This window comes from Cygnus olor, chromosome Z, assembly GCF_009769625.2.
Source record: "Cygnus olor isolate bCygOlo1 chromosome Z, bCygOlo1.pri.v2, whole genome shotgun sequence".
NCBI classification, from domain to species: domain Eukaryota; kingdom Metazoa; phylum Chordata; class Aves; order Anseriformes; family Anatidae; genus Cygnus; species Cygnus olor.
This window is the reverse complement of record NC_049198.1, coordinates 57,608,096-57,634,403: the sequence shown is the minus strand read 5'-3', so window position 1 is coordinate 57,634,403 and position 26,308 is coordinate 57,608,096. Positions and strand designations below refer to the sequence as shown.

The following is a 26,308-nucleotide window of genomic DNA, read 5'->3' as shown; positions in this document are numbered from 1 at the left end:
CAATTAATTTTCTTTTAAAAAAAACTTAGAAAAGCAGGTAAGACCAATTATTAACATGTTCCAATACATTATATAACAAAATCTCTCATTGATCTAATCATAAGCATAATTCAATGGCAGTCGAAATTTGCACAGTTTGGACACATCATTCCCCCAAAAAACTTTAAAGCATCTCAGTGTGCAGATGAATTATTTTTCCCTTTTCCTTTCAGATCCATTCTACTAAGTGTCAAGAATTGATATTGATGCCACTGCAGCAACCACAGTAGGTTAAAGGATGCAAGCAGGCTGCAGCTGCAATGTACATGAGAAGGAGTTGCAAGCTGTTTATCACTATTAACAGTTGGTATGAGCAATTTTACATTCCAAATGCATCCACTAAAGGAATGACAGAAGACCTTGAAGACAGAGCTACCATTTTTTTAGGACTATCACTATTTTCGTAATTTTTAGAGTACCTCCAAGTACACCTGATGACAATTAGCTTTTCTTACTTACTGAATGAGCTTTCACATTATAATTAAGTTGCTCAAAATAAAAGCATTATCTTGCAATAAATAATAGGAAGTAATAAATAGTAGTAATAAATAGGTTAAATTAACCCAAGTCAGACACATACCTTTAGCCACAGCTTCTTTATACTTTTCTTTGGCAGAATTTACTTCTTTTATTAGTTGTCTATAGCTAGATTTTAGTTTCTCTAGTTCTGTCTTTGTGACCTTCAAGAAAACAGAAATATAAAGAGCAATAAGAATACTTATCCTCAACATAAAAAATGTTAATTCTCTTTCACTAATGATATGACTGGATTTACTTCCCAAAATAAGTATGTTAACACTTTTCATTGTCTTCAGATAGTCTGAACAGGCTATTCCACAGTGTAACAAAATTTAAAAAAAAATCAATAAATGTATGGAATGAAACAAGATGCCTGAAACAGAGTCCCCCACGTGGATCAGAGCAGTACAGTGTAATAACTAAAAGGAAATCCAGCTTATTATAAACACTATTCTATTTCAATCAAAAGGGTGAAAAACACAAAAAAGATGCTCATTAAACATACTGGATGAAAAAGTTCTCTGCAAAACAAGGAATTCTTTTAGTGTCTCAACTACCAAGACAAAAGAACTTCTGGATATAGCATTTTATGCAAACAGTTTAGAAATAGCAACTGTGCATGAATAAATCTACCTGTCATAAGACTTAAATTCATGAAAAGAAAAAGTGCTATCTAACAAAGCACCAGAGGGAGTTTCTTTCCATTAGAAGCAGTTCCACTGATCACAACATTTGTTCAGAAAACTACAATGAAGTTGACTCTTCTAACCCCAATTTTCATTCACTGTGTGAAAATTAGTGCACTATACAGAAATACTTACAGATCATCAGTTTGATAACAAAAGCTCATAACAAACCAGCCACTATAATACCAAAAAAATGGCATAAATGGTAAAGAAACTTAAAAGCTGCGACAAAGCAATATACACTCACCATGGAAGAGGAACTTAATCTAATGGAAGCACCCTCACTGTGTTGACAAGGAAATCTGTTGTGCAGGAAGACTGCTCTCCATGCAACTAGCATGAAGAAAACTGGTGTTCACAATTCTCCCTTTCTTCATTACATCAGGCCCAGACACTCGTATTCTCACCACTACTATCCTCACCCACAAGAACAAAATCTGGAGACTTAATGGAATTCCTTTAAGAGCAAACAAGATGCTATATATGGTTTCTATTTCTGGACTATCTGTGTAAAGGTTTAATTTAAAGGCAAGAAAATTTGGGACTAATGTACACAAAATTTCATCTCATATTTATACATATTTATGCTGTAAATCATTCACAACTGCTGTTATTTTAAATTAATAGAAATGGTATATGAAAAAGAAACTTTATGGCAAACGTATTATAAAATTCTGTTAAGCAATGGATAAGAAGACAAGATTAGCAAGTAGTGAACACAATTAACATACACAAGGTAATGAATGTGCTTCTCTTACAAATAAAGTAAAATTAAATTAGGCTACTAATACTAAGAAACCTTTGTAATAACTGTGAAATGAATTTTGCTGATTCTTAAACTGTGTTCTTCCACGAGAGAAAAACAAAGTGCCTCCATCTTCAATTAACTCTCGAGCTAAAGTGGTGAAGGATTATCCTTATCTCAATGTATATATATCAAGGAATTGCCCAGCTAAGTAGCACAGTATTCTACGTTTTTTTCCCCTCAAAATTCACAAAGAAAGGAAAAACATCCAGGATCTTAATGGGAACTGAAATAAACCTGAAGATACAGATTTTATTGTATTGTGTAAAAAGCATGTGTCCCATTGCCCTCAAGAATTTTATCAAAAAAGATTCCTCATTGTGCAGGTCTCTAGAACGTATGATACGTAAGTATTTCACCTGAAGGAAAACTTTTTTTTGCCAAATATCCTAAAGATTATGAACTGCAAAGGCACCAATCTTTACAAGTTTTGGATAATGCCCTGGAAAATAATAAGTATTTTGTCACCACATATAACGAAAACAGACGTAACACCACAGAACACAAAAAGTGTTTTGGATTTCTGGGAACCATTCTGTAAGTGTTCCAGTGACACAGAACCTTTGAATAAACAATGTCAGCTAACAATGAAAGAACACATCAAATCTAACCAAAATGTTATTCAAATGCTTCTTGGGAAAACCAGGAAGGCAGGAGCCGGAGAGGGGTGGGGGAAGAAGAGAATTACAAAACCAGTGCAAGTTTATTCATCTTGCATCGCCATGCAGCCCATGATTAAAAACAATATGGTTTGTAATTAAATATTTGGGGATTGCTTAATGTCTTAACAACTTGAAAAAAGTCTTATTTTAAAAACTGCATTTTGTTAACTGCGTTAAGTTACCTTAATAGCACAATAAGTATGTTTTATAAAGTCTCCATTAAAACCCTACCTGAACACCCACCAGTCTTGCTTCTGCTACACTTTATTTCTTTTTATATTTTCTTTCTTTCTCCATTTCTCCATTCTCTGTAGAATCATAGAATGGCTTGGGTTGGAAGGGACCTTAAAGACCATCTAGTTCCAACCCCCCTGCCATGGGCACGGACACCAATAAATATAAATTTAGCATCTGTTATTTCTAACATATACCACCACTTTCTCTCCATCTTCAATCCCAACTATTTTCAGATGCACCAATCCATAAGTGGACGTGATTATTCGGCCTGGAAAATTCTATCAGATAAGCCAGCCAATAAATCAGATAAACCAACCATGCAAATAGGATGTACTTCTCACAGCCAACACCTGGGGAAGATGCCAAGATCCCAGCAGATTATTGAAGCAGTCCTAACAAAGCCAACACATTTAACATGATATATGTTTAGTAGTAGTTTAAGGTTCTTCTTATAACCAGCCCACCAATCTTTTACTCACCAGTCCACCATATTTGTAATATATTACTCATATATTTTAATTATTTCACTCCAAATCTCTGAGTCTCTGCTGAAAGAAGAAGCAGTGCTTTCCTTTCTCTCAGTAGACCTTTCAAACTATCAGTTTGTTCTTTGACATTTGCAGCTAACCTTCCCCCAGAGCACCTGAATTAAACTGTGACTTCTGTCAGCTTTATTGACTAGACACAATGCTTTCAATATCAGGAAGACAAAGGACTTGTAATAAAAAAGGTCCCGAAGAGCTCCATCTGCAGCCTTAATATTTGGTTTACATGTGATTTATATTTTAGAATAAGGACTAGAATCCCATCCCCACCCAAAAGAATGGGGATTGTAAGGACCACTCAAAAAAACAACAAAAAAAAACACTTTTCAGTGTCCTGGTCCCAGGGATTTCTATAGTGAAATGAGAACAAAAGAGACGGCACAGGGAAGTGTCACACAGAATCATCCTCTACTGGAACAGGAGCATTTCCAATGTTATCTGTCTAAATAAATTCATGCAGAATAAAGTTTTCCATCTCTGCCTTGTCAGCTAGCAAGGGAATGAAAACGTGAAGGAGATAACTAAAATTTAAACTAGACAGCCTACATAATACAAATCAACACTTTTACAACAGAAAAAAAAAAACGGAACTAAAAATATCCATCCTCAAGATATTATTTTTTTAAACAAATTAAGAAACTACAATTAGGCTATAAAGAACAGTTGAATAAAATACCTTGTACATCTCTGCTTCAATTTGTTGATGAACACCTAGGTAACTCTTCTTCACTTGCTGCTTATCTTTGATCATCATTGTAAGCCTATGCAAAGGCCCAGAATTAAGATCCTCTGCATGTGTCTTCATTATTTTGCTCAGCTGTTCTGTTTGTTGTACGACAAGCAACCAAGACTGTAAAAAAAAAAAAAAAAAGGAGAAAAAAAAGTCAGAACAGAAAAGCAGTCACATATTCTGGCTTATAAATAACCAAACAATTCCAAACAATGAATGCAAACTGTGGGAAAAGATGCATCATTATTTAAAACAATTCAGTAAAAAAATAATTAAACTTCCCAAATTCACTTGAGATCTTTCAAAATAAAACTCTTGCTGCTATACCAAAGCCATGCCTTGAACTTGCTCATGAAGTCCTAAAATAAGCATCACAGACAAAAATTCAGATCTGCATGGTGGCTCTTCAGCACCGTCCTAGCAACTCTGAACACCCATGAAAGCCTTCTCCGGATTACCTTCTCAACACCTCTAACAAGCACGCGCTGGTGTTATTTGTCCTCCCATTTCCTAGTCCCAGTTACTCTGTTCAATCTGACTTCTTTGCCCTTGTCTAAATATCTGACGGTAATATGCATTTGAGTTGTTACTGTTTAAGAGGACACCATTCGTCAGCTGCTTCACGTAGCTGATAGCATCAGAGTCCAGGCCACTAGTGGCAAAACTCACGGAGCTAACAGGTTAAGAGACACAGGCAGCTACTCATCTGTCACAGCAACTGAACAGCCTGCTGTACCCTCACTTTAATAACTTCCTTGGCCATTCTGTCAGTCAGTTTTCAGGACAGCCTAATACACGCTGGCTTTGAATTTTGATTAAGAACTATACGAGGAACACCAAGACTTCCAATGCACAGCAGAGATCAACTGAAAAAATTAGAGTTCATATGCACGTATATGTTACCCTAAAGGACCCTGTCACACTTGGTAGATAGGAACAGTATTGGATTCATTAGACATAATTCACTAACAGACTGCTGTGTTGCAGTTACAATTTCGGAATGGCTATTTCCAAAACAATTATCAGTTCGTGAAGGCAGCTAGTATGCTAGTTTCACCGGCATTTATCTTACTCTTACTAAACATAATCCACCTTAAATCTTCACAATTTACAAAATTAACTTGTTTGGTAGTTCTGGGATTTCCTTACATGTTAAACATATATGTTCATATATACATATATAAATCTTTCTATATAAATAAATGTTCCCATCTCTACATGACAATGCTGCAACTCATATTGGATTTTAGAGAAGAGAATGAAAGCTAATTCCTGTATACATTAAACCATCTTTAACATTTCCTTTAGCTGACAAACATTGCAGCGAATGGCACAGAGCTATCGCAAACTGCTTCAAGTGTGGTGTTGTAAAAGCTCACAGACCGAAGCTTCCTGGTTATATCTGAAAAGCGCTTAATCTCTCCATTACAGAGCACTTTCCAAACGACAACAGAAGCCATGTTGCAAAGCTTTGTACAATAAATACAACATTAAACATCTGTATCAGAGCAGTGGATATGGAAGAGTTCATAACAGCACTCTCAGAAGTCAAACAGTAGCAAGAGTCACGCATTTTCTTTAAGAGTGATTTATTACTGGTGAGGTAAATATCGTTTCAATCAGCCCTGAGAAACACAGCAAAAGCAGTTTTTCAACAGGACAGATACTCTAAAGAAATACTTAACTTATAATTCACCAAACAAGCCCAAGTAAGACTGAAACCCAGTGAAAACCTGTCTATTTAAAAATTAAAAAAAAAAAATAAAAATAAAAAATAATTCTCACATTTTCCCATTCCTTACATCCCTCTTTCCACACTGAGAAAACATTGGTTAAACAGGATTTCTGTGTATTGTATGATTATCTTTTAACATTTTAAAATGGCATAAGTTAAGGTGAAAAGTTATAATTGGGGAAAGGCTTCAAAAATTGAGATTTATATGGGACAAAAAAAACAGCTGGGTGGGGACAGCAGAAAAGGCAAAGCATTTCCTTTCACATAAAAAAAACATAAATCCATCAAAAGCAATAAAATATAATATTGTTCGGTTTAACAGTATTTTTTAGACATATACGCACACAGAAAAGCTTATGGGAAGCACTTAAAAATACTGCTTTTCTGGCATTAGAGGTTCCCGCCACTACGCCTTCCAGGAAGTTTACTGCCTCTGCATGGAAAAAACGCAGGACAGATTTACGCAAACAGCTCTCTCAAAGTGCTCACTCTCACTGCACACTTCAAAAAAAAAAGAGGGGGGGGGGGGGGTGCAGAAAAGATTAGAGAGCTCAGAATTTATTTCCAAAACCACGTTTGAATACCCAGAATTGAAAACATAGTAACAGACTTTTAAATCTTAGGAGACATAAAATAGTAATTTATATCCCATAATAACTGGGTCAGATTTTGATTCTGTAAAATGTCAGAAAGAGAAAAAAGTATCATGAAATAGCAAAGTATATTAGAACAGTGGGAGTAAAATAACCAAACAATAATTCAGGTATTTTAACTGCCAAAACCAGTGACAATGTATCATCACATAACCTTGAAATCCAAGCTGACAGTGCAATTTCATGGCAAGCCCATACAAAAGACCTGTCAGTAGTATATGAATACTTTCGCTCTTATGCAAACATGCAGAGACCAGGGATGGGGCTTAAGAGAAAAACGACACCTCCTTAAAAGAAAAAATAAATATAAGGAACAAAAAATAATCCTGAAAAAATAACTCAAGTGCCAACATCCAAAACGACTTCAGAACGTGACACAGATGCCTCTGTTCAACCCACAAAGAAAATGTCTTGACACATCTTCAGCTTCTAAAAATCAATTTGCTCACAGGAAAAAAAAAATTAAAAAATCACTGAAGTGGCTAGACTGAGCTGGCCACCTGAAGTGTAATGTAAGGGTTACAATGCTCAGGACTCTGGTGCCAGTGCTCCTTTACTGTTTTAGCCCTAATCCACTGTTTCACTGCCCAGAAGAGTTGCAGGACAGCTTACCAAGCACATAAAAACAATCCCAGCAGGGCAGCAATTGCAAGAACTACTAACCATACCATTAATTCTGTAAAAAACAACTCTGGGATATGACACCAGAAAGCCTGAAGAAAATACCTGACTTCTGCCATGATTAGTCTAACAAAAATGCTTTAACATTAATTTACCAAAATCATCACAACTGTGTATAAGAAACATAGCTAGGTGAGTAGCATTTCAAGTACACCACCAAAACATGCAGATGAAAAACAAATGCAGTGCGGCAATTTACATTGCAAGAATTATTGTGCGAGGCGGGGGACAACAACAGAATTTATTACAGATACACACTGTGCAGTGCTATTTTGGGGGCAGCTGAAGTAGGCTAGCTGTTTCAGTGCAGCTTTCAAATCACACACATAGCCACTGTACTCCAGTATAAATCTAGATTGCTGCACAAGGAGCACTGATGTTCCTGCTGCAATGCCATAGCTTGTATTCAAGTAGCAATTCCATAACCCACTGCATAAAAAACTGCTTTGTCTAAAATTTCACTTGACCCAAAAATTGTGTTTTTCTGCAGAGTAGAAGATCAGGATTCATGCCAGACTGAAGGGGCTGTGTAACCACTGCTGCAGCAGAAGGGACAGAAATTGAATAAGGCATTAAAACAGAATTGTTTTCTCTCCTCAGGGAGGAATCCAAGTCAGAAGTGAAGCTTACTAGCAGGTGAAACAGAGAAGTTTGCTTCATCAGTATCCTCCCTGTACTTGCTCTAAACCTGACCATTAATGATCTGCGGGAAGGACAGCCTTACCTTTATAAAAAGTCAACACAGTAATTTTAAATTGGATGCAAAATAACATCACAATTATGAGGAACATCCTGAATTAATGTTTTGTTTTTACACCACATACTGTGGTGTGAATAACAGGCGGAATGCTAAGCTTTGCCTTGGTTTCCTGGTATTTTTCTATTTCTGTCACAAATTCTATACAGCATAAACAATAGTTCCTATTGAACTGTCTTAAAAGAAAGGCTTACTACAACATACTCTATTTTCAAAACACTAAACAAATTAGCAGGCTCAACCCAAAGCCCTAAAATACCAAATTTCAGAATCCAAGATTCCAGTTTAGTTATTAATCTCAAAGCAAGACTGGAGTTCATTACACTAAGCTCATTTTAAACCCTTGGGCAACATTAACTCTCAAGAAGCTGAATCAACAGGAATCCAACACAAACTAAAATCAACAAACCAAAATCCAACTTCTCATCTTATTCAACTCTTATTTCCTTAATGTAAGGATATTACAAATTCAAAATACTTAAATCTTACCTTGGACACGTTGCTGATATAATCCAATTGGCAAGTGCTTTCTTTATCTACTTGATTACAAAGATTCTGTAAAGTGGAGGCATACTCTTTATCACTTTTTACACGCATGACCATAAATTTCTTCACCGTTTCCAGCAGTCGTAGTTCCCAGTCTTGCAGTTTTAATAAAGCATCATGAGAATACTTCAGGTCACTTCCAAACCCCATTTTTAAGGCACTATATACCGCACGGGTGAAAATATAGGCTCTTCACCACATCTGTAAGTAAAACAAGGTTCATGAGATCCAAACAGAAGAAAAACTTGTAAACGTTACAAAGAGCAACTATTAACATCTAAACGCTGAAATAACAGCCTTAAGATTAACCACAGGACTACCTACACCACTTTAAAACAGAGGTAGAAAGGTCAGAGAACCATTTCAAACACCAAGCTAAACTGAAAGAGATCCGATGTCCTCTCTGTTGTTTTGAACTGGCAGCGTAATTTCAGTTTGTGACCTCCAGTTTCCCATCTGTAAAACAGTAGTGTAATAGCACACCCCTAACTGAAAAGTGAAGTTATGAGGGAACACGTAAAAGCACCTAAGAGACACTAAAGAACAACACACATATTTAATGAAATAAATATACATGACACTATCTCCAGACAAGAACTGCCATTACACTGCTTCATTCCTGGTGACCCAAAATACTTGATTCTAGTGGATACTGTCCTAAGGACATAAAAACGTCCAAATAAACCATCAGTTCTCAGGTACTGCACCTAGAGTGAATGGATAACTAGAAAATTACTGCTAGTTTGGTCCTAAACACTGCATTAACAGTCATTAGAGTTGCAGAGTCAACCTCCCAAAAGTCAGAAAATATCCCAAACCAGGTACCCGTGCGACCTTCCACTGTTCCTGTGAGAAACACATTAGGGTATATTAGGGTAGAGGTCTTAATTTCACACATTTTTCCCCTAAAGCAGTCCAGTCTCATTGCACAATATAAAATCATTATTTGATATTATCACTTGATAATCTGGTAAGAAGTGCCACCATACAAAACCCTGTAACACAACTGCAGGTCAAAGACATATTTGAGCTAGCTTTAAAACATCCTATCATGATAACACACGGCCACATCATGCAACACTTGAAACCACATATACTTCCACAGTCTTGTATATAGTTTTGTAACGTGGGCCAAACCCTGTTTTCTGTGTATATACCAAAAACCTGTTCCCATCCTGATCACCTTCGAACTCGGTAAGATAAACTTATATAAACTACAATTACAGCTCTAGACTACAGTACTCACACTGCCTATGCATTACTTACTCACCAATTCCTGCACTCCAGCCAAGCGTTAGCTCTTTTGAACACAGAAGTACCCATTTCTTCATAGGCTTTAAATTGCCACTTAAATTATCAGTGTTTTACAAATATTAAAAGTGTCATCTTCTTAGCAGCCCATGAGCTGAAGCGGGACTAATACAGAGAGACCTGAGACACGGAAACTAATGTCGACGTTATACTCACTAATACTGGCATTCACAAAGCTTAAACACAGACCTTTCAGAGTGCCTATCATTTTAGCATACTGAACATCTAGAACAAAGATGTTATTGATTTCGGTAAACAAAAAGTTTCAGAAAATTTTACAAGTCAGAACCTACAACAATCTCGAAGGTAGCCTGACTCCCAAAACCATTCCTCTCTTTCTGCAGTTCCCTGCCCTTCCAGTAAATTACAGAAATAAGCCTCTTCCATTATATATATAAATGTATACAGGTACAAGGGTACAAGCCATGGTACAATGCTATGTAATGAAAAAAAAAATCCCATGAAGAAATTATGAGCAGCATTGTGTTATTATGCATGTATACAATACAGGCACATCAAGGTTATGAGAGTAACCTTAAAGCTATCACAAGCTTCCATATGCTCTTAACTTTGATGCCATGTATTTCAGTCAGAATGCTGGTTGATGGCTAAGAGCTCAGGCAAACAGCAATTATAAATTATTTATACTGGTTTATTTATAAAGGATGAACTTGCTTTATTAGTTGCATTAACATTTGCACAGTTAAAGTTTAAGAATAGTTTTACAAAAACACTGATAAGTTAGTAAGATAAGTGAAAGAAAAGATCTTACAGCATCTACTTTCTAATGACTTGTGCTTCCCTCTGTGATTTCTCAACACTCTTTAGACCTACATCCACTGTTGTGACCAACCTCATTTCTCTCCTAGCATATTTTAGCACATGCACTAAATCTCCTAGCACATTATCAACGAGAAAAGTTGTAGCTCTATTTTCTTACATCCCATTCAGAAAAGATGGGAACTGAATCTCAAGTTGAAGTCTTGTGCTATAAAAGGCAGGAGGGCAAGGGAAGGATAAAATATTCTCAGCATATGATATTTCAGTCTGCTTCTACTTACTCACTATGGAGCCAGAAGATCACAAAACTGAACAGAACAGATGATCTGCTAACATTTCACTTCAGCCTGCTAATTCACCCTTCACTAAGTAATAATTTGATTTTTTCAGACTACTCTGGTAGATGCCTGAGTAAATAGACAAAAACTGTATGTATACTGGACTCTGATCTTCAGTTTCAATTATTCCATTCACCACAGGAAAAGTTTGTTTTAAAAACGTGATAAAATTCTGATTCGGTGAGACTAGCAAGGGCAAAGTTTCAGAGCTGATGATTCTCAGCTCCACCTCCATGCCTCTTCCTTGAAAATTTAGAAAGTGTTCCATCAAAAAATTCAGCTAATCTCAGGCGTTCCAATATTATGAAGGCAAAGAAGTGAGCAAGTATCCAAGATCTAAGATACTTAATAGTCAAGAAGCTAAAAAACGACATTTTTAATTATACACAGAAAGTAACTGAAACCAGTACTGATTACGTGGTCACTTACTTGAAGTCAGAACTGTATGAATTACCGAACACATTAACAGACGTGCTCTATGTAATCTGTATTTTGAATGCTCTCAGAAAGCACAAACCCATTTCCAAAGGCCAATGTTCAAAGAGGCAGGATCTGGCATCAATACGGACAGGCATTTTTCCGGGCCTGGGCCTGGTGTTTCCCCCTTTGCATACACAGACAAGTTGCTAGCTGACCCACAGGGTCACCCAACAAAGCATCAGGACCAGCACCCTCCCTCCACCACCCAAAGGTGCTGTTCGAGGACAGGGAGCAAGCCCAGTTGCCTACTCCAGCCTGTTCCTCCTCGTGCTTTCCCATGTCCACAGTTCCTGGATTAGGGAACAAGCATTGGCAGTCCCGTTTTCGTTTGCTTTGCCAAACAACACTACAATGCTAGCACTAAGACAGAGGTAGATTCTCACCCAGATTCTGCAAACACCGACTAGAGGCAAAACTGAGTAGTAAAATGAAAAATGTAAATTCAGGAAAAATTTACTGCGGAACCAGTAGGAGATACAGGGAGCGTGACAACAAAGGTACTTCCTCCTCCAATGCTGAGTATTTTGAGATGGTCTATGTACATAACTTTAAAATTAGTGGATATGCAAATTTGCCAATCAATATTTGGTGAGTTTTAACAGTCAAAATATGTGCCAGAGCCAATTCCAAGATAAGACATTTTCTTTTTTTATCATCATTCATAAAAAAACTAATAATTGAGAGGTACTAAGCTCTCAATGTACATTTAAAAATGCAAAATGAGCAACCACTCCTTGAACAGCTCTAAATTTAACTGCATTTACCAAAAACAGCTTGTGACTTGTCTCAGCCTCCACCACCGCAGCAATGTGGTCAGATTCTAAAACAACGATGTTAAAATTTGTCAGACTCACAGTGGAAAACTTCAATGACAGCCACTTAATTCTTCAGTACTTTCAGGACTTTGTTTCAGGAGAAACAAATACTCAAATTCAAGGTTTTCATACTGATAAAGCAACTTCATAAGAGGTGATCAATTTATTTCATAGTCCACCTCCATTTCTGAACCTGAGGCTTATAGTAGTTATTTTCCATCAGAACTAGGAAATAAATCACTTAGCCCTCCCTCCACACCCTAAATAAAAATTAGAACATTGAATTTCTCCTAGTGTAGGATCTACTCCCAGAACATACATCATCATGAAACATAAAATATATGCTTTACCTACCATTTGTTTACACTACCCACATAACCAGAATACTATCTACGTATGCATTTGATGCTAAATGTATGGAACATAGTCAAGAGATGAACTAATGCTTCCATACAGCCATTGTCACCAATAAACATCCAAAGGAGCAGTATAAACGTAGCCTGATCATTTCAAAATTGGTCTGAAATATTATTCTACCCAAGGCAAAATAAGCAGCTTATTTTTTAGGATTACTTTTCAGCAAAGCATAGCTCTCCTACCTTAAAAAGTTTCCCCAACAAATGATCCTTAATATACTTCTCTATATCTCAGCAGCTACTTCTTCTGATTTTCACTTTCAGGAATATACTTTCACTTTCTGGGAGTTCTGTGAAAGAAAAGCACAAAAAAAAATGTATTTTTTATTTCAGTATTTTAAAATATATTGCAAAAATTAAGTGTAGATAAATTGCTTCACATTTTTGTTTTCTAACCAGAAAATATATTTAAAAAAAAAAAAGAGTTGAGGAAAACAAAAAGAAATTCTCAAATGACTGCAAGTAGTGGTATGCTATCACTTTATTTAATGTTTCAAAATTATGTGTATAATTTTTCTATACTCATGTAACTGACGATTTTCTATTTACAAAAAAAAAAAGTTATTGGAAATTTCTTTTGACATTCTTTTTATTTTGGAAAACTAGATAAATACATTTATTTCTGAAATTTTCCCTCGATAAAACTAGAAGAAAATTCATTAATAAAGAAAACAAAAGCATGAGAAAACAGAATTCATTACATGAAAGACAAACTGCATAGCAGTATTTTCAGTGGTCTGTAAGAAAACAAGTAGCAACATGAGAAAGGCACCAACCAAGATAAAGAAAATTTCTTATATAGCTCTACTTACTGCAATACCTATAATAGTAAGAGGTCATAGAGTAATAAAGACTACAGCACTCCAATTTCAGCCTGCAACTCTGGACTGCAATCTAGGTGAAGGTTGAATTTTGAGGTTTTATATTTAAAAAAACTATTTCAAATAAAAAGTATAGAGAAAGAGGCTTTGCACGTAGCTTGAGAGTGCGAGCTATTCTGTGTGAACATCTGGACCAATGTCATGCCAGTTTAAAGTAAAAGCTTTAGACAAGACATTTGATATTGATTTAACAGTTTTACAGCTGTAAAAAAAAAAAAAAAGACAATAGAAACTGAAAGACAAACACCCTTCGTAAAGCTAAAATTCTGCAACTATTTTGCAGATTATTTTTTAAGTTTAAAACAAAGCATTAATAATGGACATACACATTTTTTAAACCTTACAAAGGATAGTTTTAGTTCATGTTCAAACAGGCATTATCTAGTATTCCTTTCTGGTTACTTAGTGACATTCTAGAAACAAAGTCCTGCTTAATGTAAGTATGAAACTTTCTCTCTCCATGACCAAAAATAGGAAAGACTGTAAGTGATGCTTACATTCAGTCACTGCAAGGAGGCAGCAGCCATGCAAGCAGATACAAAGGAAGAAAAAACAGACCAGACTAGAATCATACAGAATTCAAAACATTTTTAATAACACATATACAAACATTAGTGAGAAATTGCAAAGCCCAAAATTCAACTACCTAAGCAAGTCTCCACCAGAAAAGAACTACCACCAAAAGCCAAACATTAAAGAGTAGTATTTGTCTCCACTCCTCCCATCACAAACACAAAACAGTTAGAAATGTCAGAGTACCACTGGACAGAAAAACTCTTTTTCTGCTTTTCCTGGTTCAAACAGGACACATGAAAGTAAAATGCGTGCTACCACCAACACCTGAAGACATTCAAATTTTAAGCAGTCAACCTGTAAAAGAGCTGAACATGGTAAAATGACCTGTTCTGAAAATTTCACTTACTAAATGAAAAAACAGACTAGAGCCACTGAAACACTGACAAGCTGTATCTTCTGCTCTCTGCACACAGGCAAAAAGCACACCTTCTTATAATAAAATATAATAATAAAAAAAAAATACACCTATGGTAGAAGGGAGATTTTTTGTCTGTCAATATAAAAATAAAACACAACCAACTGCCTCCTTCCCCCCTCCCCCCAATAATTCCAGTTACTACTGACTCTATATTCATGTATATTCATTTATATTCATATGCTTTTTTTCATCAGCATGCAGGGCATTCATAGAATTTCAAACTGGCAATACAATTATATTTCCAAAACTCATCTAACTGATAGGGAAATGCCAGCTAGTACAGGGAAATTTAAGAAACTTTGGTCAGTAAACTAACCATAGAGCTAGCTGTAAGACAGCACTGAAAAATTTTAGAACAAAGTTCTGTTTGCAATTTCTGGGCTCAAACAGAGTAGAATCTGAAAGTTACAGACAGCTTGCTTCCTCAGTGCAATAAACCACCAGATAACGAAGATGCAAAAGAAGGAATTAAAATAAAATAAGGATAGAGAAGAAAACCTAGATGAACTCTTGTTTTCTGAAATTATTGCAGAGGCAGTTAAAACCAATACCAAACCAGACCCTCTTTAAACTGGGGATATATAAGCACTCTCTCAAAATGAAGCAACAGAGGAGCATTTAAAAATAATAAATAGTAAGAATTCACCAGAAATAGATACTATTCTGTAGAAGCATTAAAGCATCAAGTATGAAATAACCAAACTATTAATTCTACAAAAACTTAGGCTTGAAGTAACTGCTGACTACTACAGCAAAAAGGAATGGAGAGTAGAAAATATACCTTTTTATTATTTTTTTTCAGAGCTTACCAAGGCAATCAGGAAAAGTACAACAAAGTCTGACTACCATACTGGGCAAGGTGTTAAAATCATACTAAAGAACCTGTAGGTTGGGGTAGGGTGAAAAAAAAAATGAGTGCAGAGAAAAGTCATGCTTCCCAATTTGAGGTGTTCTTTGAGGGAACTGAGCAGCTGGTGTACAAAGGCGTTAGACATGGTAGCAAAGAAAAGGGTTCTTAAAAGTTTCAGCTGGGGTGTCTCACAGAAGCTGTTACAGAAGTGGAGCCCTTGCAGCATGAGGTTTCAGAAACACAGCTCCACAGAGGAGGAAGTCGGAAGCATCAGCAGAATCCGTGCCAGGACTTGTGCAGCTGTTGAGACCGGTCACTTGCATATCTACCATTTCACACAACATCTCCGGTTAAATTTGGTACAACATTATGTGCAATCACAGCTGATGCTTTATTACAGAAAGCTGCAAAGGAACCCCAAGACACTGAGCAACGGGCATCTAAAACAGCAGGTGAAATCACGTGTCAGTAAATGCAGCACAACATACTGGGAGAGAGCACCCTAGGCTGTTTAACATCACATGGGAAAAAGGTGGGGGTCATCTCTGAGCACACGTCTTCAAAAACATTTGTCCACTGCTTTGAAGCGATCAGGTTAGGAAACATCCAGATTATCAGATGTTTCTGTTTTATTTTTTCACAAAGGTTAGAAAACACCAGAAAATATATTCTTATTTTGCTGATACATTCATGGTGTTCCTGTATCTTCTAATTACTCTATCTCATGAGGAATATAAAGCATTAGAAAATACAGGCAATACTGATCAGAGTACGGAGCAGCTTCTGCACAAAGAAAGTAAAGAGAAGTTTTTAGCTCACAAAACAGACTAACTATGAGGTGCCTGATCAAAGTTAAAAAAAACACGATAGCACAATCTGGCATGACGTTGTATGTCTGAAGTGTTTCCCAGAAGAACATGGGAACATCAAACGAAACTTTAAATAAAGTTGCTCTTAAATACTTCTTCACCTAGTAAATAATTAAATGAGAGTGTTTAATGCCTAAAGACACTTTTGAGACCAAGAAACAGACACATTCAAAAAATATTTTAAAAAAATAATGAAAAAAAATCTCCTGAACATACAACTTCTATCTCAAGACATCTCTAAAATGCAAAAGCAGGACAGATATGTCAGAGGAACAATTATTCTATGTCTGCAGCAACAGTCCCTTCTTATCTAACAGCAGCAAGCACCAAGCCAGATGGATTTCACTCGACTGCATACAGCCAACCTCACACATCGCACTCACACTGTCCTGCAGATGTATGAAAACCATGGTTTGCCCTCCCAGCTCTTCCAGCTCTGATCTTATTAAAAGAACATGGAAATAAGAAGCAGTGGGCTTCATCAAAGAAAAGGATTTATGTTTTTCAATAACACCAAAAAAAAAAAAAAAGCTAGGTAAAGGCCCAGAAAGAAAATTTTGGACCCTCTCTGGTTACAATTATAAAACATCCTTTTTTGTACATGCAGTATTCATTTGCCCGAGGGAATTATTTTCCAACATGCAAACAGCAATAATAGATGTGATGGAAGAAAGTTACTAACAATCATCAAACGCTCATCAAACACAATCTAATTCTTTCCCCAACCACCAAAGACATGGCAGAAAATATTTTTGTCAAGTCTCTGTTTTCTCTGACTTAGCAGTCCCTTGGTCTTAGCATGGGAAAAAGTTTCTCATTAACCAAAACTTATCTCCCCTTCTCTGTGACCATGGAATAGAGAAGCAAAGATCCTATCCACCTCTTCTTTGCAACTTGAACATCTGAGACCAAGAAGATGCTTGAGATCAATTTCACCAGGCAGAAGAGTACAAGGTGAAGGCAGCTACAGGTTAGAAAGAGCAGGGCTATGGTGGCTGCCACAAGTCATACCTTGCCACTGCGCCTCAGGACTCAGCGTAGTGCTCCTGTTAACTCTGAAAAAGGCAGTGCCACCTGCAAAACAACGTGCCAACCCCACACGAAGGGGATTTGCACCTAGCTTTTTGCTACCTTCCACATACTTACAAGTAAAGGAAGGCTTCTTCCTGTATTTTTCCAGGAATTAAGCTTCCTTTACATTAAGCTCCAGGCTGCAAGGAACAACAAAGGAAAGCACAACTTCAGTAAAGAGGACCTGAGCAAAGAACTTTCACTGAACTCTCTATTCTGCAGTGATCAACAGCGATCTCCACTCTAGATGTTAACAGAAAAACAGATTGAGCAGAATGAGGCTGATAAGGGTGATTCTAATTGATACTACGATCAAGTACCTCCAACCCTCATACAAGTTCTAGCACACTGCAAAACTTCTCCTTCTACAATTGTGTTCCTGTGGTCTTCCTTTGACCACAGCTAGTTCACTTTTTTTACCTAAAATTGGAATAGGGAGTTTCCATAGCTTTTGAGGAACAATTCCAGTCTCTCAGTACAGACTCTTACTCTCGTATATTTCAGAGGCTGGATGAACAAAATGCTTAACTAAAGCTGTCCCTGTCACATTTTTCTAACTGCATTAACCCAAACTAAGGACCAGGCTCTCCCAGCTCTTTCTATGTGCATATAAAGTCTCACATACATCCTGCACGAGACATATCCTACACACTCAAAAATTAATTCCGCTCTAGCAGGGAAGAAACTTGAACACCAGCATGTACCAACACCATTCCAAATTTCCTCTCTTCACATGGATATATTAACATCATGAACAACAGCACTGCCTGGTGTGGTCTGACAGGTAACAGAGAAGTATTAGGCTAAAAATAACTAATTCAATTGTCTTTTATTTTTAATTTCTCCTGTCTTTGGTAGTCTTCTGAAGTAGTCTTACTGCTCTAAGGTTATAACACTTCCATCTTCTAAAGGACAGAATTGTTCTAGTTTTACAAAGAAACTTAAAATGCTGAAATTACAAATAGTTGGCCCCAAATTGAAAAACATGGACACATTAGTTAGTGACTCACACTCATTCTAAAGTGTATTTTATATAGTATATAAATTTCTGAACAAGCTAAAACAACAAAAGACAAGTTAAAGTATCACATTTTAAAGAGGCTTGCCTTTAATGAATAGTGAATGTGGAAACAATTGCTAGGAAAAGTGGCAGCATGAGTCAATGTTAAAATTAAACATAGCTGTTTACTAATGGTTTGGTCTATGCAGTTATGTATTCCTTCAGTAATTTCTTTCATGCTATTAGATATCATCTTCATTAGCTGGAAGGGAGTTGCAGGTAATGTTTCACTTCTTGATATTCATTTACCTAGAATCATAGAATTACAGTCATCTAGGTTGTAAAATACCTTCACGATCAAGTCCAACCACAGACCTGACCTACCAAGTCCCATCACTAAACCATGTCCCTTAGTGCCATGTCCTTGCGTCTCTTAAATACCTCTAGGAATGAGGACTCCACCACCTCCCTGGGCAGCCCCTTCCCATGTTTGGCTACCCCCACTGTGAATAAATACTTCCTACTGTCCAATCTAAACCTCCCCTGGTGCAACTTGAGAGTGTTGCCTTGTGTCCTATCTCCTGTCACCTGAGAGGAGACCAACTCCCTCCTTGCTGCAACCTCCTTTCAGGTAGCTGTAGAGAGCAATGAGGTCACCCACTATGAGTCTCCTCTTCTCCAGACTAAGCAACCCCTGTTCCCTCAGCTGTTCCTCATAAGTCTTGTTCTCCAGTCCTTTCACCAGCTTCACAGCCCTTCTCTACACACCCTCCAGCACGTCGATGTCCTTCTTGTAGTGAGGGGCCCAAAACTGAACACAGTACTTGAGGTGCAGTCTCAGCAGCACTATGTACAGGGGGACAAACCCTTCCCTAGTCCCACTGGCCACACGATTTGTGATGTAGGCCAGGATGCCATTGGCTTTCTTGGCCACCTGGACACACTGCTGTCTCATGTCCAGCTGGCTGTCGGCCAGCACCCCCAGGTCCTTTTCTGCTGGGCAACTTTCCAGATGCTCTTGCCTGAGCCTGTACCACTGCAGGGGGTTGTTATGACCCAAGTGCATTATTTTTTCCTATGGCCCAACATCATCTAGAATTTCTCCCTGCAGCCAAAACAATTGGATTAAATTGTTTTAAATTACTATTAGTCTGTAATAAATGACAGTACCGGTCTCCTCAGGAGAAAAGCAGTCTAGTTCCAAGTACTTATCACTCTTCGAAAAAAAAATAAAAAAGATCAGGTTGTTGCTGCTTCTTTCCTCCTTCATTAAACTAATTACATCCTTCTGGTTCATTAAACTCTCTGCCTAGTTAATTCATAGTTCACTCAGTCTTCTTGAGGTCACTTATTTCCTTGGCACCGTTATATCACATTTAAAGTAGTTCAATCTCATGGTATTCTGCACAGAAAACCAGCCCATGAGGAACATGAGTCCAGGAAGAAGAAAGTCCCCTCCCAACAGCTGATATTCCAGACTGTTACACTGCAGGAAATAAAACACAGAGTGTGCTTGAGTAAAAGGTGTTGCCCAAAGTTTTTATTTGCTGTGCCTCATCTGATGGCTTTTCCCTCATATGTTCCACATCCTAAAATATGTTCACTCTGATCTCCCTTTCTTTTAGATAGGAAAAAGTTATTCTCACTATAAAGGCTGCCACCCAAAAGACAGATGATTGAACCAGGCATCTGAAACTTCTAAATGTTCTTGCAGTGCAAATTCAGATGTGCAACAAATTTTAATATATACCATCTACAAATATAACGAATATAACTCTTCCAGATACATGAAAAAGCCCATCCTGTCTTTTCAGACCAGTCAGTTTGGTTTGGATATCATCAGCCTTCCTAGTTATAAACCATGCTCCTTCTGAAAAGTATTATTCTCATTAGAAAATGTATAAATGAACCAAGCTTTAATGGATGTTAAAACAAGCAGCAACAAGTTGTGGACGTTTAACCTCCTAGGACTCTGGAAAAATAATGCTGAAGTGCATAGGAAAAAAAAAAAAAAAACATGCATGAACTCTTCACGTGAAAATATATCTGCATACATAAGATTTGGAATAACTGAGTTTGGTTTCGTTCTATTTTTTTGTTACTCCAGTCTGTCATTCTGCATCTCAAAAGTATTCTTATCAGAAATGATACCAAACGGCTATTTTTTCATTTATGAGGCCAGTGTTCTTCAGGACATAGAACCATTCATGGAGATCTTCAGAAAAAAAAAGTGTGGAGATAAGAACGTTTGCACTGTATGCAAGTTACTTAAATTCTTCTCAGAATTCTTGCTTTACTGTACTCTGGGACACTTCAAGGGAACTTGACTAACTGCATCTTCAAACCTGAAATCCCAACTTAATCTGAGAAAAACTACGTAGTAGGACACGAGCCAGCCTGTTGTAAAGATGAATGTTAACAACCATCTGTTTAATCTCTGCTTTGGAAATAGCTAAATCTGTAACGTCTTTATGGACCACACTGCAGACACAACCCAGATCAACTGATAAAGATGTTCTCGCATTTAGCCTGCTCACATCTCTCGCCCTCCAAAAGCAGACTAACTGCTTCCACGCTGCAAATGCCTCCGCCTCCGCCTCCCCTGGGGAGGTTTGGTCAGAGGGATTCTGAGGGAGAACTGTAACACAGGAGATCACCCTCTCACAGCACATCAGCACAACACTACATGCTATGCATAAACAGGAAGCCTTACATTTGAGGACACATGCACACAGGGATACTTCTGGAAGATTGTTCTGCACGGGACACAAATCTGCTGCAGTGTGCATCCATACTGCATGGAGCAGAGCCTGGAGCAAACAATCCCATCAGCCGTGGGCAGGTTTCCTTTCAGAGGGTACCAGCTGGTTCCAGAACACAAACCAAAAGCAAAGTTAGAATGCATGCAGAACCAAGAGGAAGGTGAGGATCAAATAAAGCTGACATTTTTGACCTGAATAAGGATATAATTACCTCCTCACATTAAAAATAATAATAATAATTTGGATAAATTACATCATCTGGATGCCAACTAAATTTGTTAATCTAGCAGCTTCAGGTTTACTTAACACATTCACTGATGAGGGATTTCCCACTCTGATTTCAACACTGGCCTAGTCCAAAAGGCAGAACTGTGTATTAAAAGGCCTTTCTGTATCTTTGTTACAGCTCTTTAACTCTTTATAACTCTTTGCTTTCTCAACTGCACATTTCAACTGTCAACACTTTTGTGTATTTGGCGAATTGAGCACTTCCTTTTATCTGCTGAACTTTAGTTACCACATCTTCTGAACTGATAAACATATTACAGAAATGGTGGAAAAGATATTCTCCTTCGGAGAAAGGACACCATTCACAGTCTCAACATACAAGAAATATAACAAACAAAAAAAAAAGCAAGCGTGTGTTCTTCTGCTCCCACACTTTATATTTTCTCATTAGTAGTAGCAAGCTCCAAAGCTGAGTGATTTTCCTTAAAATTGGCTACAAATGCATTTCCCACAACAGTCCGCTGAAGGGACAGGACAATGGTTTTTAAATACCTTTATTCACAGTGTTTGGTATAATTATTCAAGCTGTCACATTTTTAAAACTTAGCCACCTTATTTCGCTGCTCCCTTTATCTGGAACTCCCCAAACTTATTTGTGACACAGGTACTGTGGGATACTATCTTACACTCAAACATTTCAAAGCAGAATGCACTAGGAAGTCAGATGCTCCCTGAAAAAAATAAAAATAAAGAAAAATATACACAAAAGCTGTATTTTAACAGAGCCAGTGGCAATACACTACACTAACTACATTATTAAAAAAAATACAAAATTGCATAGTATGACAAGCTTCAAGTATTCAAAGATTAAGCAGGGTTATGCTAAGACCATACTCTTATTTTTTCATAGGTTCACCAAGGGTAAATTCTGTGATGTACTCATCAGCTGACACCACCAGCAGTAACTGAACCACTATCATCTGGGTATTACAGCACCGAATATTTAACAAAAGTATTCCTGCCTTTATTAAATACTCATAAAAGTAATATTCTTAATACTCATCCCAGTCTGGTCTGTATTGTACAGAGAAAAACTACTTACTATTGCCATTCTCAGCTCAAACAGCAAACACTATAAATATGATGACGAACCACTGTTCGTCATTAATATGCTGTTAATGTATGGAATGCGATTTTCTGGTTTTTCTAAAGCAAACAGTCACGCATAAACAGTGCTGGAGAAAAGCAGCAAAGCTGACAAATCAAGTACTGAAATTAAGAGATTCACAAATTGAGGATGAAAACCTAAATGCCACCCTCTTTGGAATATGCATTATGTGATCGTGTAATTACTTCCACAGTGCTTTTCTCCATAAACGCCTGACTCATTTATTACAAAGGATGGAGTGCTCCGGGGATGATTCAGCATTCTGTCAGAGGGGCTCATCTTCACAAATCCATCACACCCATTGCTGTAATTTTACGTCTCCCAGTTTCTAAACAGGCAATTCAGGGAACAAAGGACTCATGATTAATGCACTTTAATACTACCCTGGATTCCATTTCTGCTTCTGCTGAAGAGTTCTTACGTAATGCTAAACAATTCACAAACTTTTCACACGTTGCTCCTACTTAGAAGGTAATTGATTTTTCATTTGGTCTTAATTCTGGTAATTTATTTTGATGCTTAGGCTTAATTTCTTAATGCCTCAGCTCTTTCTGTTTAAATAAATAATTTCCAAAGCCATAATATGAAATAAAGTTTGGGAGGCACTGATATTTAATGATGAATATTACAAGAGACCTTGTGAAAGGACAGTTTTCAGATCAAGATCTGAACACCATACAGACAAATGCATAACACATTATAAACTATTACGCAGTTACTCATTAAGTATTTTCATTACTGACAGCTAATGAGACTGGGGTTCCAAATGGATTACATTATCATGAAAGCAACACTGTAAAGCATACCTAAATGGCAGACTGAGTACACGGGCAGCATTATTTTTATTTTTCCTTTAGCAGTTGAAAGTTTCACGTCACTGTCGCTATACAGAGGTGTCACAGAAACATCTCACAGTACGTAACTACTACTGTTGTGCCACTTTCAGGCAAACACGAACCTAAGTGCGAGATCTGGCCCAAGCGGTAGCTCTCCCCTCAGCAGAAAAGAAGAGGGATCGCATCAGAAAGCCTAACAAAATGCCCTGGCTGCTCAAGGTGCAAGTTCACACCATAGTTCTGGTTTCTTACTCACGTCTATGCTCATACAAGCTGACTAACCCGTTTTGAAGACAAGGAATTCTGAGAAAAGAGGACCACTGGCAAGAGAACAGTCACCGAATCACTGGGCAGCTATGAGCACGGAGAGCTGTCCCTGCGCACAGCCGCACCACTCATACGTGCGCAGCGTGCCAGTCAGCAACAGGCTCAGATGTGGGAAAGAAAGTTGGAAATCACAGTTAAACCACCTGGCACCTTCCCTTCAGCGTGTGCAGAAAGGCAGCTCTGCAAAGGAAACCGGTGACTGTACAGAAAACAGATCTGAGATCCAAAGGAGAAGAAGGATGTTATGAGGTACATACTCGGTCACTCGGGTTAGTAACAGCACTAAGTGCAAATTTATTGGGAATTTATCATCACCCAAGGGAACACCCAGGGCTTACAAAATCTTTATTGCTTTAGACTCACTGCACTTGAAACCAACCTGAACTCTGCATTTAAACTTGGTGAAACTATTTTTGAAAAACAAATTACAGTCATGCCCTGAAATATAACGATGGGAATCCAAATTCCCTATCACAAGAAGCTGTCCTAAAAAGAAAAAAGTGAAAAAGGAGGAAAAAAAGGCATTTTAGATACACCCTTGATGCTTTTTAAGTACTTCCACAACTTCCTGTACATTATGATCCACTACAGATGCAGCTCTTAAAAATAAAGGTAACCATCTTCTCTCGAACCCTGGAAACAAAGCTAAGAGTTCCAGCGATTCACTATAAAAGTTTCCAAACCAAATCGTTCCAAAGATGCTGCAGCTACCTAATGCAAGTGTTACACAGCAGAAACAAGCGTCCTTGCATACACGGTATTTTAAATCCCTTGGACTCCTTAATAAAACGCTGAATACTCAACCACTTCTTTCTCTCCTGCACAAAAAAACTTCATTGGGGGAGGATTATTAAATCCACTTTTATCATGCAAGCACACGAAAACTGTAATTAAGCAGCACAAAGTGGACAGCTTTCTTTATCTCACGATAAGAGCGCACGGTCAGTTTACTTCCTGCAGGAACAAGCTCCAGCTCTGCTCTTGCGGCTCCTCCTTCGCCAGGGCAGCAGGATCCCCTTTCCTTCTGCGAGACCCACTTCCCTCTCGCTGGAGAAAGCCTCCTCCCGGAGAAGCGATGACCTCACGCAGCTAGCCCATCTCCTTCTATGGAGCAGCCCCGGGACGGCTGCCAGCTTCCTCTGCCTCCCGGCTGACACCACAGCTCCCGGCCCACAGAGCACCCAGGAGGGGCCATGGGGGGCTCAGTGAGGGCAAAGCAGGAGGCCTGCCCCAGGATGGGGTCTAGGACAGACCTGCCTTGCATCGACAGAGCCCTTTTCTGTGCAAGGTGCTCACCTGGGTGTTTGCGCTTACAGAAAGGAGCAAGGCGACGCCGCCCGCACGCAGTGTGACCCATGGTTGCTCCCTCTTGCTTCCCTGTGTTGGATCTCCTGTTCCAGAGCAGCAAACGCTGCCTCATCCCCTCTCCTACAGAAGGCCCACTGTTCCTTCTCTCCCACTTTAAATCTGCCCAGCCCTTTTCCAGCCTGTGTTTCCTTTCGAGTGCCTTGTCGGAGTGACTTTAGACGACCGCTTTGCACACTGGCAGCCCAGATGTCAACTGGAGAAGAGCCCTCCTTTGGCAGGCTCACTCGTGACATGAAGTTGTACTTGTGGGGAAGCGGGGAAGGACCTCGGAGATAACTGCGAGAGCTTTTGCTCAGTTAAACACTCTCCAGCACGTAACGCTTCACCACCGCAACCCGCCCTGCGTTCAGACCCCCTCGGGCCGCCCCTGTGCACCAGCTCCCCCCTCCCCTGGGCGCACCCCTTTGTTACCGGGCCTTTCCCGGCCCGCTAATCCCGCAACGCGCCGCACCGCGCTGCCAAGCCCCTGCCCGCCCCCCACACCCCGCTCCCGGCAGCAGCCGCCGCCTGCGGGCCCGGCCGGGGCGGAGCCGCCTCAGCGCGGCCGCAACCGCCGCAGCCGCCGCCGCCCGGCCGCGGGGGGAGCCCTGAGGGAGGCCGGAGGGAGGCCGGATGCCGCCACCGCCGCAGCGGGAGGGAAGCGCGGAGCCGCCACCGCCCCGCCCGCAGGTGAAGCCCGGCGCCGGGCCTACGGGCGGTGGCACGGCCCCGGCGCCCCCCGGGGCGGGACCGGCGCCCCCCGCCCCCCCCAGGCGCGGCTCCGCCGCCGGTGCCGGGTGGCGCGGGCACGCGCCTGGTCGGCGGCGCGGCGTCGGCGGCGCGCACGGCCCGCACCTACCTGACAAGCCGAGCCCCTCCGCCGCGGCGGGCGTCACGGCCCCTCCAGCGCCACGTGACGCGCGCCGGCCAATCAGCGCCCGGCCGCTCGGTACCTCTCCGGCGCTCCCCGCCCGCCGGTGACGCGCGGCGGACGGCGGCCAATCGGAGAGCGGGAGACGCGACGCCGCTGCCGCCCCTCGGATGGGAGAGGAGAGGCGATTGGCTGGGAGGGGCGAGGGGGCGGGGCGAGGGGTGGGGTGCGTTGCCCCCACGCGGCGCGGGAGTTGCCCTGGAGACGCTCCAGGGCCGCCGAGGCGCGGCTCTGCCACGCCGGGCGCTGGCCCGGGTGGAGCGCGGTGCTCCAGGGAACGCGGTCCCTGCTGAATAAAAATAAAAATTA

The 26,308-nt window shown here is 39.5% G+C and overlaps 1 protein-coding gene across 9 annotated transcripts in view; it reads right to left on the bottom strand.

Moving 5' to 3' along the window:
- FER (FER tyrosine kinase) overlaps nt 1-26,037 on the bottom strand; it is a 201,388-nt gene extending 175,351 nt beyond the window's left edge. Inside the window, exons 1-7 of one of the 9 annotated variants that reach the window (XM_040540452.1) lie at nt 25,928-25,950; nt 21,943-22,121; nt 21,114-21,264; nt 12,919-13,025; nt 8,539-8,796; nt 4,170-4,343; nt 620-719 (exon numbers count right to left, since the gene is read on the bottom strand). In XM_040540452.1, coding sequence (XP_040396386.1) covers nt 620-719; nt 4,170-4,343; nt 8,539-8,745 — 481 coding nt within the window. In that variant the 5' untranslated portion in view covers nt 8,746-8,796; nt 12,919-13,025; nt 21,114-21,264; nt 21,943-22,121; nt 25,928-25,950. Of the gene's footprint in view, nt 1-619; nt 720-4,169; nt 4,344-8,538; nt 8,797-9,865; nt 10,002-12,918; nt 13,026-21,113; nt 21,265-21,942; nt 22,122-22,678; nt 25,523-25,927 lie in introns of those variants that run through there. The other 8 variants (XM_040540450.1, XM_040540455.1, XM_040540456.1 and 5 more) reach the window with 8 other exon arrangements.
- Nucleotides 26,038-26,308: the final 271 nt, after the last annotated feature.